Source organism: Osmerus mordax, chromosome 9, assembly GCF_038355195.1.
Source record: "Osmerus mordax isolate fOsmMor3 chromosome 9, fOsmMor3.pri, whole genome shotgun sequence".
Classification (NCBI taxonomy): domain Eukaryota; kingdom Metazoa; phylum Chordata; class Actinopteri; order Osmeriformes; family Osmeridae; genus Osmerus; species Osmerus mordax.
The window spans coordinates 6,552,940-6,570,277 of record NC_090058.1 but is presented as its reverse complement, the minus strand read 5'-3'; the positions used below and the strand labels follow the sequence as shown (position 1 = coordinate 6,570,277).

The 17,338-nt window shown below is 44.6% G+C and overlaps 1 protein-coding gene across 1 annotated transcript; it reads right to left on the bottom strand.

Annotated features, from left to right (window-relative positions):
- Nucleotides 1-1,287: 1,287 nt before the first annotated feature.
- LOC136949081 (doublecortin domain-containing protein 2C) lies at nt 1,288-15,681 on the bottom strand. Its single transcript, XM_067243286.1, is given in 13 exon segments — nt 1,288-1,336; nt 4,034-4,103; nt 7,110-7,211; nt 7,729-7,872; nt 8,109-8,209; nt 10,007-10,148; nt 14,001-14,049; nt 14,143-14,160; nt 14,227-14,385; nt 14,574-14,705; nt 14,974-15,050; nt 15,160-15,208; nt 15,392-15,681. Coding segments are annotated over 13 exon segments (1,350 nt in total). The 3' UTR covers nt 1,288-1,319.
- Nucleotides 15,682-17,338: the final 1,657 nt, after the last annotated feature.

Here is a 17,338-nt window from a genome sequence, read left to right as displayed (position 1 = left end):
ATCTGACGACAGGGACAGAGAGAGAGTGGTTCAAGAAAAAAACACACACAAACAGACAGAGGTGGATGGACGAAACAGGTTGAAGACATGAAGAGAAAAGGGAGAGTGGAAGAGAGCGAGAAAGAAATTGAAAAATAGAGAGGGAGACAAAGAGGGAAGGGGAAAGAGAGAGAACGAGGAGTGTACAAAGAGAAATAGCCTGGTGCTCCATTCGGTGCCACGGGGGCCAAAAATATCAAAGAACATCATCCCAACACAACAAAGGCATACCTTAGTGGTAACATAGATTGACCACACTGTCTGTCAAGATGAGACGCAATGGGGAAAAAAGTGAAAAGAGAAAGATTAGATTAAAATAGTAGCAGAGATGGGCGCTGTCTTGAGATGTATTGTATGATAAATTATACATCACGTCTCGGCATGTAAAAAAAAAAAAAAAAAAGATTAAAAAAAGTCTACAAAGCCCCTGATGGGGCCTGAAGAAAATAAGCAACAGCAGCGTGTGGAGTGGACACGCCGGACAAGGTTGGCTTTCATCTAGTGATGTGGTTCAAAGCATGGCTAGGAACAGAGCAAACTGGCAATCAAAGCTAATGTGTAACTGGGCAGTGGCGCTCTCAGCTCTTCATAAGGGCCCCTTGTCAGAACGGCAGAGAAGATCACACGCAGGCAAGACGCCTCTCTCTCTCTCGCTTACTCTCCCACCCTCTCTCTCTCTCTCTTTCTCTCTCTCGCTGTCTCACTCTCTCTCGCCCTCCCTCTCTCCTCACATCACAATGGTTCGTTCTCCACACGAGCGTCTTTGGAACTTATTATTTTTCCGTGTTAAAAACGCAGTGCTGGTGGAGCAGCCTTTTGAAGGCTTTTCATGCCATGGATGTGATGAATGAGAAGTAAAACCGTACGTTTTCACTCCAACTTTGCTACAGTTCACAAAGGTTTTCTTTTCTCCTTCAAGTTCCCCATCCCCAGGGGTACCTACTGTATCGGAGTGTGAACTAGCGCCCGAGCGGAATGAATGAGTTAGAATAAAACGCATCCTGAAATGTATTGTCTGCTCAAACATGCATGGAACATGCAATTACCAATCTGTCACGGATATCAGGAGGCCTTTTGTGCCGCGGGTTCACTACCATTTAATATCTTCTCTCAACATTTCATCACACTTCCAAATGGACTGCATGGGGAACTTGCACACTGTACCCTGGCCGTGCAGCAGCCAACAATGTACAATGTTTCAGTTCATCACAAGTTCATCAGACTCAAAGTGACTCACCGCTCACTCACCTGACTGAAAATCATACAGTTGTGGTTCCGGCTCATTTTTTACTTCTCTCTGGAAGAATCATAAGGGGATAGTGTTACATTACAATTGCAAGGAAAAAGGTACATTTACAGACTGTTTTTTTCTGCCTAGAAAAATCCTAACTGTTTTGGACTTATTGTGTACCACACAACAACGACCTTTCATGGATATTACGTTTTTCACACCGGCATTATAGAGAGGTGATTAACATAGATAAGAGTTAAAGTCAAATAGCCGTAAAGGTCGTCATTCAGGCCCTACTCCCACAGTTTCGAGAGTGATTTACAACACATTAATTTGGTTCAGGGAATAATTTATCCGTGACACACACCCAACCACACAGCAGCACGCATGTAGAATGCGCACGCAGGAGACAATATACCGTGAATGCACACATCTTATATCACCGATCAATCAAGATGCTTTACAACTTCTGTCAGCAGCTCTAACAGACATCATAAATTACAAAGCCATTGTTCATGTTGCCAATAACTTTTGAAGGAGAATCTCAGCAAACTGAGAGAGCACAACAACATTGTCTCTGCAGCCCGTTCCGCGGGAGGCGCGACACGACGCCCGGGCACAGGAAGCCATACCTAATCAAAACCTGCCTGAAAATACGGAGGAGGGAGAGGAAAGTACTTTGAAGGTAGATTTACATTTGCGAATAGGTTTCCTATTCCCCTCAACTGGAACATTCCCATCAAGGATAAGGATTGGCATGGACAGGGACATTCTGATGGAAAGCAGGCAGCGGCGGGCTCCGTTAGACTTGGTGATCCCTTTGCATTTCCTTCACAATTTCTAAATCCTCCCCTCGACTGCAGTCCCGAGGCTCTTCAGTCGGGCTGGGGCTGGAGTGGCACCCACAGATCTGTGCTGGTTGTGACAGTGAATACGAGCCGTTCTTCAGACCCACTCAAACCCAGTGAGAAAGATGTAAACAAGCAGTGGTGTGCATAAGGAGAACAGGGACACAGGGGTGGAGTGGAGCTAGACCAACATCCTGAAGCACTGATTGATAACTGGGACCCCCTAATGGGAGCATTTCTATTCAGGCGGGGGAGCAGAACTATACAGGGCCATATTTCCATCCCCTGACAATCTACACGACAGACCCCAGGTCCATTCAGTATATAAAGAGAGTTTGTATGCGTGCATGTCTCCATTTAGTGTGTAATGGAAATAAGACAGTGTTAACTGTTGCTTGTGAGATTGCCCAGTGTGTTGACAGTGTGGGGGCTACAGGGGAGAACAGAGGAGAGAGGAGGGTAGAGGAGAGTGGAGGAGAGAGGTGGGTAGAGGAGAGTGGAGGAGAGAGGTGGTTAGAGGAGAGAGGAGGAGAGAGGTGGGTAGAGGAGAGTGGAGGAGAGAGGTGGGTAGAGGAGAGAGGAGGAGAGAGGTGGGTGCCTGCTGTTAGAGCAGGATGCAGTGATTTTCCTGGTGTCACACCGTGACAGGTCTCAGAGCGAGGACAGTAATAACCACCTGGAGAGCCAGCTCCTTCTCTATTTAGTCACCTATGGAATTCTCCCTGGGACAATAGAACATCCTGGAAACGCTGAGCGGTAGCAGCCTGAAACCTATGTTTTCAAGCCAATCAGAGCCAAATTGCCTGAACTAAGTGCAAGGCACATCCACTCCCAGAGGAAAAATGTCATGCTTCCATTACTGGTACAAGTATTGTAGGACTCCTTGTTATCATTCAACAGTATGTTTCTCAGATTAAGAGATGGGCGTACAGTGTGCTTTGGACAGTCATTGTTCTATTTTATACACTTAAATTGCTAAACCTTTTGAATTTACATTTAGTCATTTAGCAGACGCTCTTATCCAGAGCGACTTACAGTAAGTACAGGGACATTCCCCCCGAAACAAGTAGGGTGAAGTGCCTTGCCCAAGGACACAACGTAATTTTGCACGGCTGGGAATCGAACTGGCAACCTTCAGATTACTAGCCCGACTCCCTCACCGCTCAGCCATCTGACTCCCTCATTTAATTCATTTAAATATATAACGAGTCACATTTAATTGTCGGCCTGTCCATGGAGGCGGCATTACAGGGGAGTGTTGGGGGTTAGTCCAGAGTGGAGAGTAATCCTTGGGCTCGGTAGGAGACACCTTGATGTGCAGGTGCCTTTAATACTGAACAAAGTCATGTGAGAGGGAGGAGTGGAGGCCCGGGACCAGATGTTCTCCATCAGCCTGAGAAGCTGTCCCAGATGTGGAGGCCGTGGATCCGGTGACATGTGAGCGAGAGCTACTAATGCCAAGTGTATTAGTGGTCTCTTTATGTCTACATTAGGCTCAATGGTGTTGCAAGGAGCGGGGGGAGTTGACGCAAGGCTGGGCTTTGCTGTTGCTACTGCTACTATTACTACGACTATTATTACTACCCCTGCTACTACTACTACTACTACAACTACTACTGTTCTTACTACTACTATTACTACCAATACTACTACGATGACTACTATTACTATACTGCTACTTCTACTACTACTACTGCTAATGTGATACTGCTACTTTTACTATTAATACTACCTACTACTACGCTGCTATTATTACTACTATTAACACTACTACTTTATTACCACTATTCCTTTTATACTATTACCAGCCTACTCTTACTACCACTACTACCACTACCACTACCACTACCACTACCACTACCACTACCACTACCACTACTACTACTACTAGGCCTAAATGCTTTGATGAACTTACCCTTGAAGAACTTGGACATCCGTGACCGTATCCCGTACTGCTTTGAAGAAGCCTCCTCCTCTCTAGTTTCCTTGCAACATAAATCAGAGTGTCCTATCATCATCTAGTCATATTCAATGCATATGTGGCCTGATTCAGTAAATCTGTCAGCTTTCTCCTCAGAGTGATAGATCATATTCCTAATCCCACTACGCACATGCACTATATGTCACGTACACCCTCCCTTCCTTACATTTAGAGATATGGTAGAGGTACAACAGAAAGAGAGAGAGGAGAGAGAGAGAGAGAGAGAGAGAGAGAGAAGAGAGAGAGAGAGAGAGAGAGAGAGAGAGAGAGAGAGAGAGAGAGAGAGAGAGAGAGAGAGAGAGAGAGAGAGAGAGAGAGAGAGAGAGAGAGAGAAGTTGGGAAACACATTATAGATAGCTAGGTTCCCTGCAGTCTTTTTCTTTGTGCTTCAGTGTGTACCCTAGACAGGAAGCAGGGATAAACAGACCCTGTTTTTCCTGCTGGTTCAATGTCCCTTCTGAGGACTAGAGGTACATCTCAGTCTGATTAATGGCAGTACACTGGCTAATGAACAGTAATTGAATGGTATAATGCAGTAGGTCCTAAAAGCCCAGAGGACCAGTCTTCTGTTGCAAAAGGCTGGTGACATTGTCTGGGGTTGATTATAGTTGACCTTGCGTGAGAGAGAGGGGGCCCTTTGAAACAACCAACCAGAGCTGGGGGAAATAGAAGCCACAAAACTGTCGGAGACAAATGAAAAGAAATTGCATTGGTAAAGAATAGGGGAGATCGATGGCCAGATCAATAACTATCTGATTTCTTATCACAAAATTCTTAAGAAGAGGAAGACGATTGATCAGACATCCCTAGTTGTATTGGCACTTCTAACAATATTAATTAAGAAAAAATGCTTAGCTGACTGGTTGATAAATCAGTCTATATCGTTAAATCAAAACAAACGATAGTAGTAAACAGAAATCAAACCAACTCAAACAACCCTAACCCTGAGCGTATCCGACCACTGCTAGCCTGTTAACATTCCTACACGAACACATTCCAACTTGTAAACAAGAGGAAGGCTAACGATGTACTCTAACTGGTTAGCAGAGTGCACATCTAAATACAGTGACTTCCAGCTCTAGATGGACTATTAAAGAACTACTGCCTCATCTAACGAGATCAATCCAGAAACACTACAAATGCCAATCAACTCCTTACGAGGAGACGTCTGGCTCTTAAGATGTCCCCAGCCTCCATGCACAGGGTCTGTCTGCTGGGCTAGGCTGACAGACATGGCCAGCCCCAGACAGCCATGCCAGCCAGCTCTGCTCATTCCTCATAACTCTTTACTTTGTGTGGCCAGGTCAATATCACACTACCTCACCACTGTAACTATTCACTATCCCAACCCCACAACCATGAATCATCTAAACAGAGGCAGGACGCTTGGCTGGGAATGCAATCATGTAATTGAATTTGGTCATCAATACACTGTATAAACGGCAGCAGTAGCATGAGAGGTGCATTTCACAAGGCCTGCCAAAGTGGGAGGCAATCTATTCAAACCCAGTTCAAACTATGAGTCATAGAGGTACATATATCTCTTATTATCATTCCCAGCAGTGTACATGATGAGGTGGCAGGAGAGACGCAGGAACAGTTTGCTTCTCTCCATACAGGACTGGGGGGGGTAGGGGTGGGGGGGCGGGCGGGCTGAGTAATGGTTGTATGTTGGTTGGCAAAATAATTTGCTCAAAGTCCCCACCTTCCATAATTTCCACTCTAAGTAAATCTTCCATAAATAGCTCTAATAAAGGTAGACACATAAAAGTGCAGCTACAATTCCTTAATTATCCCTCGGTGACATTTTGGAATATTGCAAGTGACTCCTTTTTAATCACATCAGACTATCCAATTGTCAGCCTATGGATGTGCAACTTTGTACTGTTGAACACCACTTGATACACTGTTATCTCTGATAAGGGGTTTGCTCCAAATGTTTGTGCAAACTGATTACATCAAACTATTTAAGTCATCACATAAGTAAACAGTAAACAATAAATATACAATTAATAGAATCAATCTATAATAGATTGTACAAATTCTTATTAAGTAAAACAATTGGGCTCTATTGAATATGGGATGGGATATGAAGTAAATTAAATACCACAATCATAATTTCCTACTGAAATTCAGTAGCTGTCTCCCATCAAAAGAGGTTTGGAGCGGTGGTGATGATGACTGCTCAAATGAGCTGAGTCGGAATCAGAAAACATTAGTACTGCTTACCTAATGGTCATTCCAACAATCTATACACACTCTGATTCAGCAATATCCATGCAGGCCTAAAAGCGATAAGTAATGAATTAGACTATTGATGAGGACTTTAACCGGGTCATAAGTATCCCCCTTGTAGTCAATAATTATTCAAATAAGAATATCTTTATTGCAAAAGTGCATGCCTTTGCAGAAATCATTGCAACACCAAAATATCTCCCTGTGGTGCAGTTCCATTTGCTTGGACCTGGTTTTCATTACAAAGAAATGTTCCGTTTTATTCATTGCTTAAATCAGACTCAATATCTTCTTATTTTCAAAGCTGAATGAAATGGCGAGTAATAGTAATATGACCAAACTACTCTGTGTGTTCTATCACCATTATGGGGCTCATTTTACGTCCTCTTGAGGATTATTAGAGCAGAATAAGTGTATTTAAATGAGTGTAATTTCTGGAAAGCCCCCATCCATGCAAAAACATATGTACACACAGCGGTGCTCCATTCGTTACCAGGCACATAACAACCAGGATAAGGCACAGATATGAAAGCAAAGTAAAAGTGGGGATGGTCGCTGCTTGACATGAATCAGACAGTCCTCTCTGCATGTCCGCACGCTCATACAGTAGCTGAGCCCCAAGCATGGTGCTGCAGATAAGCCTGCTGCCTGCTTTATGTGTGTGTGAGAGTGTGTGTGGATGTGCATGTGCATGTGTGTGCATGGGTGTGTGCGTGTGTGATGGGGGAAGTGTGTGTGTGCACGTGTGTGTGTGACGATGCAGACGATGCTGTACCTGGGTCTCTGCCAGAAGAGGAGACCTGAGTCCTCCGTGTCTGGAGCTGGTAAAACCAGTTCCCCTCCCTGACTCCTGGCCCTCCCCTGCTCCTGACGACTCCTGCCAGACACACAGACACACAGGCAGACACACAGACACACAGGCAGACACACAGACACACAGACACACAGACACACAGACACACAGACACACAGGCAGACACAAAGACACACAGACACACAGGCAGACACACAGGCAGACACACAGACACACAGGCAGACACACAGGCAGACACACAGACACACAGGCAGACACACAGGCAGACACACAGGCAGACACACAGGCAGACACACAGACACACAGGCAGACACACAGACACACAGGCAGCACACAGACACACAGGCAGACACACAGACACACAGACACACAGGCAGACACACAGGCAGACACACAGGCACATAGGCAGACACACAGGCAGTCGCACAAAACGATAAAAAATGAAAAAGACAGGAAAAGGTCACCATGCCTGTGCTGTTTAGCATGTAGCTGCTGGTCCAGAACCCTTCTTTGAGAGATCTTATATTTATTGAAGTGCCCCAAAACAATAGGTCTCATCCACCCCTATGCCAGTGCTAACCATCCTGGAGCTGGCAGACAGAGGCCTGTTGGTGCTGGGGGTGTTGCAGTCCTGGAGGAAGGTCTTGTATGGGCTCTGGGCTCCACTGCCTGGTCTGGATGACCTGCGAGTGTACTGCTCCTCATCCACCACCTTGGCCTCAACCTGGAGTGGGGCAAGACGGGGGGGGTTCTCATACTGGGAGCTTGTTGTTGTGTTTAACAGGCATATAAATTCTACATGTGTATATCTTGTTCGCACAGTGACCTTCTGACTACAGTCTCTAAAGACTATTGAATGTAGCATTTAGTCCAGGACTAGACTGAACGGGAAACCTTGACCTAATTGTTTCCTGGCCATATGCTCAGGCTCACTGGGCGAGTGAGAGGCTGCGCTTTTACCTGATCAATTGGCAAGTCCACCTTCACCTGGCGATCCTCCTGCACCTCGCAGGCTCCCGCCGTCTCCCTCCGCTTGTGCTTCGCTCGGAACACGCTGCCCTCTGAGAACAGTGATTAATCACAATTACCCTTACTGCTGGCAGTCCCCCTGCCACTTCGCACACACACACACACTCACTCACACACACACACACTGTCCCTTTCGCTTCCTCGACTTCAGAGGTGATCAATGATCCTGTCAAGCTATTTATTTATTTAGAGAGAAGCACACACAGAGCGAAAGGTTACTGAGGGTCGAGGCCTCTCTCCCACCAATGTGGTCCACCTGCCTGTACAAACCCTCTGCTGTCCCCGGGCCCCGGGCCCCTGACACTGACTGGTCGCTCTCACCACACCTGGGGAATATGGATCTGATACTCTGCACACTGCAGTCAACAAAATCCCATTTCTCGGCGGTCGCTGGTTTCAAGAAGGGGGACGTGAATAATAAAACAAGCTATTGGGACTCTGGGAGATCTATTATTAAAACAGAATTACTGGACCCATCCCGAAGTTCCATCTAAGTACTATTGATAATCAGTGATTAAAACAAAAAGGTTGTCTCTACAATATCAAGCAGTGGGCCCCGGGGGCCCAGGTGAATCACGGACTGTGGGCAGGCCTGATGTGTTCTGTTTCACAGAGATGAGATTTGGATGTGATCCGAGCGCCTATCAGGTTCAGAATGAAGACAAGTGATGAAAGTGATCCACAGACAAAGCCTGGGCTCCTGCTTGCCAACAACAGCGCTCAGAGAGCCACCGTCCCCCAGCGCCACACGCTGATGGAGTTAAGGAGAAGCCTATGGATTTTCCCTGCGTTTTTCTTAAACCATTAGTAATGAGTTTATGAGGGGAGCTACTGCCACTGGGGATGATCAAGTGTCCAAAAAGTGTCCGGAAACGCGGGGAGGAGAAGGGGCCTGCAGACAGACAGTCACCCTGCTCATGCCGGGCCCCAGCGTGAGTGGAGGAAACTCTACTCCATCACCAGGAAGGACTGCTGGCTCGGCTTGAATGTGTGAAGCGATGGCAGAGCTGCAGGGGCTTGGCCGCTCCTCCTATGATGTCATGGTGTCTCTGGACGGCGGTGCGTACTCACAGTTTAGATGGCGCCGGGCACACACACATTACACGCGTGCACCAACACACGCACGCACACACACACACACACACACGGCTACGGTGCAACATGTATTGAACAGCTGGGTGGTGGAGGCATCGGTGCAATTACTGTGTATTGTATCCACTATATATCACATTCATACTGCATAATTGCCACAACGCTAAATACCATCAATCTTAAAGACTGTTTTTGTCAGCTTTATGATCTCCAGTCTATATTATTGTGATGAATAACTTATGATCGTTTTGGTTCCCCCCCTTCAGGAGTAAATTGGAGCATTTTGTTTTCCTGGTAAAGTTAACGAGCCTTTCTAGATACATATTCAACAAAATGGCCCGATTGAATTCATCTATGATTTAGAGGGCTTGATGGCGTTTGAAGTCTTGTTCAGTTTGAAATTTACGGCAAAGAGTTCTCTCTCTCAAAGGTGCGAAACGTGTTTCTCTGATGTACTCAGACTTTGGAGAGAAGGTGAATTCAGAGAAAGCTCTTCTGTGTCCTGTACCTCCTATTGCTACCACGCCACTCAAATACTGACATGCACAGGCACACATACAGAATAGAATGCACACACACACATACACAAACATTCAAAGTGCTAAAAAATATAAAAAAGATGGAAAGAAAAAACAACAGGTCCAATTCATATCACAAAGAGAGTGAGAAAAGGAGTGGGTGGTGGAAAATCACACATGTAACATTGGGAAGCATTTGTATATGGTAGCTATGCTTACCCCCCGTGGTGAGGAGAAGTGGTATTCTGGACACCTGCTTCTGTTGTTTAGCTCTTTCAGGCTTGGCATAGAAGTAAGAGTCCTTCTGCTGCCTTGCTTGCTGGCCTCTGGCTGTGTCCTCCACAAACCCTGGGTGAGCAAACTACAGAAAAGCAAAGGCTCTGTAAATCGAGACGCTTTGCTTGGATTTCAATGCGATTCATCAGCCTCTGTTGTTGTTGTTTTAAAGAGACAAAACACTGTGGTGGGGTCTTACACCTAATGTGCTTTTAGTACACAACTTGTTCCTCCCTTCTTTCGTTCTCTCAAGCCTTCTTTTTCCCTTATTACATTTTCCACTGACCTCAATTTTTCATGAGCTGATACGCTTTGTAGACTACCCCCCCCACCCACCTACCTCTCCCGCCCCTACTCCCAATGTATTGAACTCATCTGGTTCCAATGCATCCTGTGCACAACCTATCAATCACCAGGGAACACAGCAAACTAATCATTTATTGATGAAATGGGGCAGCCATGAATTTCTAACTGCATTCGTCTTATTTATCAAGCCAGATCAAACAATGAAAATCCAAACAAGCTTAAAGGGAAAGGAGAGTCGCAGGGAATAACTTATTCCTCAGCAGACGGTTATTGATGGAAAAAAGGCTGGATGGCAAGAAAACAGAGGGGGGAGGGGAGAGAGAGGGGGGTGAAGAGAGTGAGACAGAGAGAGAGAGAGAGAGAGACAGAGAGAGAGAGAGAGAGAGAGAGAGAGAGAGAGAGAGAGAGAGAGAGAGAGAGAGAGAGAGAGAAAGAGAGAGAGAAAAGGAGAGAGAGACAGAAAGCAGCGTGAAGATGACTTCAGAGTGATGTTCAGACAGCAGGGTACACATCTGAATTAATGCTTCCCACAAAAGGCAATTTTCTCCTTGCAGACTGTTCATCCCCTCAGTGGGTAGCCAGGTGAGCTATGTATCCCCTTAGAGGGAGAGGAGAGAGAAGGGGGGAGAGACGGAGAAAAAGAGACAGGGGGAGAAAGGGAGAGATGGCCAGAGAGCATTTCGACGGCAGTGCTCTCTGCTGTGGATGCTCCAGTAGATCCCAGGGCAGGCTCCAGGGCCTGTGTAGTGATCTCAGGCTTCCACCAGAACCCGATGCAGGCAATGGTGTTTGCAAGCACACTAACACAGAGTCTAGGGACTGGCAGAGCGAGTTTCTTCTCTTGTTTGCATTCTTTAATGCAACGGCAGAGTGTGTTGATATTCTTTTGAATTTTATACAGCCGTTGGTAAGGGAGAAAAATAAAACAACACAAAGAAGTTTTTGCCTGGGATATTCTGTTAGGGAAAGTTGAAATAGAGTTCACTGAGTGGTGTCCATGCCGCAAGATCAAAGACAAAAGTGATTCTGACTGTGGGAGTGTCATGCTGTTAATCCAATTTCAACCCTCTAATTTGGTTTTGAGTGATCTGCACACCACCATCCTTGTTTATGTATATCTCAAGGTCCACAATCACAAACTAAATCCATCCTACCTATCAAAAAACAAACACCATATTATATATGGAGCCTCATAGCAAAATGTAAATACTGCAGTTCTCACTTAAATCAACAGAGTGCCCCTCCAGAGAGGGGAGAGAGGGTGGAGGAGGAGGGGGAGAGGTATGGGGGAGGGGGCAGTGCTGTATAGCAGTGGGAGTACAGTAACAGTACCAGCACCACTGAGAGAATATCGCCATGGAAAAAGCTGAAGTCATTTGCTTCTTGTTACGCATTACATATCTGCCGCGTCCTGTGGGGACAACGTCTGTGTCTATCAGGAACCGGCGAGGGAGAGAGAGCGAGAGAGAGAGAAATAAAGAGAGAGAGAGAGAGAGAAACAGAGAGAGATCGAGTTTAGAAAGAGACAGAGAAAAAGAGACAGGGAGAGAAACTCGGGGGGAGACGGGCAGCAGCGTGTAATCTCTGGCCCTCTCAAGTGGCAGCGTGGAGGAGTCATCGGGAGGACACTGCCTGTGATATGATAGCATGGGTGAACTGGGGGGGGTGTCCAGAGAGCCAGCCACCCACCACTAACACCAGCACAGCGGTATCACTGAGCCCCTCCCAGGGTCTGGTCCTCCATGGGCAGACTTGGAGGCAGCGGCCAGGGCGTAGCCTTCCTCTGGGGCTGGGTATCGCCTCGTCCACCCTGGATGAGGTCAGAGGGGAGCAGAGGTGTTGCGACGGAAAGAGTCGGGGTTGATGTCAGGGGCAGGATGGGGGGGCAGGGGGGGGGGGGGGGCATCATGGGTGATGTCAGAGTGAAGGGTTCTCTGTGGAGATGCCCTATGCCCAGGTGACTGTGTGAGCCAGGCGCCAGTGTCTCCAAACAGCAGCGCCAAACACAGGAAATGAATCAAAGCACCGGTTTCCTCTGGTCACGATAGAGTCACTACAGCCACACCATCCACATCCAGTATGAGTTCAACAGATCTATAGAAAGCAGCATGCCTCACATCCCCCAAGGAAGAGGGCATACAGGAACATTTATCACACATTACACACCTCCATTGGCCCACTATGAAAAAACACAAGCCATACAGTCTCATCACCACAAACAACACCTCCATTTGCCATGCTGTAAAAAGAGCATGTAGCATGTAGGCAACAGTACAGTACCTCTACCCTCCGCAGGGCTTTGTGTGCTGCGGAGCCTGGTGTCTGATCTGATCTGCACCAGCTGTCCCAGTCCCAGGCCGGGGGCAGACGGACACCTCTCGTGCCCAGCAAGGTTGCTGAGCAAGGTTACGTTTTACACAGCCTCCACGGACACGTTAGCAGGCTTTTACAGGCCTTTCACATCAGACCGGTGTTGTTTTGTGAGGTCAAATCGAAATTAATGATGGATGTGACCCTTATAAATGTACACGTGTAATCAGTAAGCCAAACTGATGACATATCCAGCTACACTGAGCAATTTCCCTCCCGTGTATCTTTCTGTGAAAGGTCCTCATTAACTGTTGAAATCATGTTTATGAATTCTTGAGTGATCAGGCAAGAGGAGTGCTGGAGAAGAGCTGTTCCAGACAGTGAATGAGTAATAGTGGATGAAATAGCTCAGACAAGTGACAGCCATTGTGTTGTCTCTGTCTCCCCCTTCTGGCCAAAGATAAAATGTTGCCACTAGTCTGTATGTCTAACTGTTCCTTTTGATGACGGCATACATTATGCTTCCCCATTAGTCCCTACACAGTCCAAAATGTGACTAATTAAAGTAATGAGATATTTTGGGGTGATAACAGTTGAAATTGTGTATGTGCAGTACAGATAAAGTAGTGAGCTTTTTTTTATCTTCTTACACTGAAGACATTTCAAAACTGTACTTCAGTTTATTTATTTTTTCTCTCTATCTGATAATTGACATATGTCATGGTGTCTGTCATCTTTCATGGTTAGAACAATCAGACACCAAATAGATAGGCTAGGTTTTCTCACACCAGCCTTATCTCGGTCTAAGCATGCTGAGTGGGCATGTTCTTTTCTTACGCCTCTTGTTTGTACGTGTTTGGTGTTCATCTCTGACTCTCTCACCGTCTCACCTAATCACAAAACAAATTGTCCTGGTTCTGGTACAATGCACGGCCTCTTGGTGAATATGTTGAGTCTATGAGGCTGGCTGTGCTTGATCAAGTGGGCCAGGCTGGTACTATGGGGATTACCCCTCATAGTGGAAGGCTATGGTAACTCAATGCCTCCCACAGACAGTGATGGATGATAGGACGGTCTCATAACCAATCACACAAGGCAAGACTCAAGCCTCCGCTGGAAATGTTAATTGAAATGCTGTGTGCAAAGGCATGCTTTTCAACTGTATTCTGCTGAGGTGTTAAAGCAATATTCAGATGGAACAAATATGTAGGAATTTAGGAGAACAAAAGCAATAACTTAGCAATCACTGAGCTGTTTCCAGCAACTTCACGGATATCTTTTCTAGGTTAGGTGTTACATGATTCTGCAGCAGGGCACTCACCACATTCCTGGAGTACCGGCCTTTCCTGACGGCTGGGAGGCTGTTGTTGCTGACTCAGAAGAATACAAAGCAAAGCAAGAGAGAGAGGATCTTCAACTAATTCAATATAAGTGGACAAGCATTAGGCATGATGGATTCATACCAAAATACTCATCCGATTCTGATTTTGAATGGTGACAGATTAGGGTTTGTATGATTAACAGTTGAGGGAGGATGTTTGTCTCACCCATGACCCAGCAGGTTGAAGTCCCTGATGATGCCTTTGCTGGGGACCCAGTGGTAGTATGGTATCGACCTAAACTTCTCTGCTCCCACAGCTACATAATACTGGTTGTTTTCCAGCTGCATAGGACCCTGCAGAGGAGTTCCATCTACAGCACACAGCCTGAAGAGAAAAAGTCAAATGTTATATTGTAAACAAAAATATCCACGCTACAATAAAAGGCTACCTCATCCGAAATATAGTATCAAACTGAAGCAAGGCAATGGGGATAAAAACTGTATTGAAGCCTTTGTATTTTGTCTCTTTGTAGCAATCATGCAACATAATGGCCAGTCAAACTGCTCTCCTACCTGTGCACTGCCCCTGTACGGAGATGTACTTTCTCAGTCACCATGGCCAAAACACTCTCCCAGTTTGTGAGAGTATACTTTGGGATGAGTATCCGAGCTGGAGGACCCATGTAATCTCCATTGGTAAAAACACTAAAAAAAACAACACAACACTTATTATAGTATAATAACATGATGTCTGCCAATTATTCAGTCTTGGACATTCCTAATATTAGGGCTAAAAACGTAAGTTTAACTTAAAGCCTAAAATTATCTATTATTTTAATGTAACATTTTACACTGAAAGCTGTAACAAATAAGATACATCATTATCAATATTCTACTATTCCATGAAGTGCAGTACTCTAACCTAACAATTACAATACAAGTACAGTATGGGGTTATTTAAATCGATACTCACTTGATTGTGCATGACTCATTAATAATCTTTCTCCAACGAGCTGGAACAACTATCCTGCTGTGAACCACAGGCCGGATCTGTGCATGGAAGGACAGGGTAAAGATGGTGCATTTTCAGCACAACACAAGATGATTAGCTATGTCTATGATAAAGCAGACAACAGAATAGTAAATCTGGCCTTGATACCTGTTCATTCTTCTTATTCTGTGGTTTCTTGGTTGTTATGTGATAATAACTGGAATGCAAAAGACATTTGATGACTGACAATACATCTCATGGTTTAGCCTAACTATCATGTTGCCTTCAATACACAGTAACCCTACTGAATAGTAATTCTTCCCATTCTGACTAATAATTCTGCAAAGGAATTCAAGAAATGTCATCATCGCAAATTGCTTCTTAATTACAAGGTACCTACTCCAGCTTTTTGAAACGCTCTCCCCCAGCTGCAACGTATCTCTCCCCATGTTGCAAACTGTCCAGGTCAAATACTTTGTGACCGTCTCTCGGAGTGTAAACGTTCCTCACAGCTCCAAAAGAAGCCTCAACTCCGCGTGTGACAGAGCTTAAAAAACTGCCAAAAGTTGACACATGTCGCTGGTTGACGACAAACTTTCGTCCTGGAAAGAATGCATCCCCATTCCTGTACACGACAATCGTTTTAGTTGGAGGCTGAGAAAGTACAGCTCTACCTGATGTGCCAGACATGACAGCAACCTAAAACGATGCCAACGTTCACGAACTCTGGTCAAATTACTTGCTAGCTTTGGATTAGTTTGTAATGATACAAAAGATCTGCTAACAAACGGACCGATGTCCAGATAAGCGCAGAGCATTTAATCAGGAATCCGTTAGTCAAGTTGTTGTAATTTGCGTCTCTCGCTTTAAGAGTAATTTGTTGTTCATGGATTCAAAAATCTAGTTAGCCGCGACTGTCTGATTGCCCAGTCTCACGATTGTTGTTTGATGTGTTGCCATGGAAACCAAGTGGAGGAGAAGGCACTTGGGTTGCTAAATTGATAGAGAGCAGGGAAATGTCATGACTACTGTTAGTAACTGGATGCTGTTTCTGATATTGATAGCTAAAATGTCGGATTACTTTCATAGATTAAATATGAATCCCTACAAAAAACACTTATTTCATTTTTTATAAAATGTTTTATTTAAGCAATAAGGTACGAGAGGCAGTACTTTATCGCCAATAAAGTACGTGTTCAAGGGTGTTGTTAGGCCCGACGCGCAGCGTAACCACCTTATACGATTTTTGTTATACAGCAAGTTCCAAATAGTCTTATGTGACGTGTAAACCTTTTCTCAGGTTGATAAGTAGCCTATTTAAATACTAATTTAGTGACGTGGCAGCCTGTGTTTTTTGATCACGGACCGTCAAGCAGTGATCTTTTTTCTGAGCTAATCAAATTGTTTACTAGGATACTAAGGTAACTAGAGATTTCACCATTGCAAAGGCAGCTAATTGGTTTCTGCCAGACAAGTCCTTGTCAATGGAATGCATAATTGATAACTGTATTACTTATTTACTGCTTGAGAGCCTTATGCCGTGCTTTATTCCACAAATCATTAATATTGAACATTCACTGAATTTTGTTAATTCACTTCACCTCTTCGTCCAATGCATGTGATTTTTTTTCTTTCTTTTTTTCTCATGCATAACAACATAACAATGAGTGAACATTTGACATGGAGAAGTTTACTTGGATATAAAGTAGGCTATAATATGAAACTTTTGTATTACTATGAGCTCTCAATTCCAATTAGCCCTACAGGAAGCATTAGCTTGCCTGTCTGCAATCCACTAATCAAATACTGTGGGAAATGTATTTGAAAAAAGAACCTGTTCTATTTTAAAACAGTCAATGCAATAACTTGAATCATTTGACTTTCAGCAGGTCAAACATCTTATTCTCAACTTCTTCTAGATGTAATGAAGAAGTTTAGGTGACAGAGTGTGCAGTCTTCCAAACCAATGATTTCACTGTCTCGTCTAGTAATACCAGTGGCAAAGCAAGGTTTCATTTTACAGGCCATTGCATCATTGACTAAAGGGAAAAGGTCACTTTAAGACTCCAACAAATCATTAAACAGTTAGTTTATGGTTTGTGTATGGTTAAATACTGCATTTGTATTATACTGCAATACTGCAAGCCACAAAATACACTAAGAATACAAAGTATTTAGGTAATAGTACTATATTGAAAATAAATAATGTCAACTTTTCACATGCAGTACCACAGTCCTAAATCTCAAAGGATTATAAAGACACATGTACATTTTATCTCACTTCCTCCACAATTGATCAAATGAATAATTAACTACAATAAAATGAAACACAGAACTGGCATAAAAA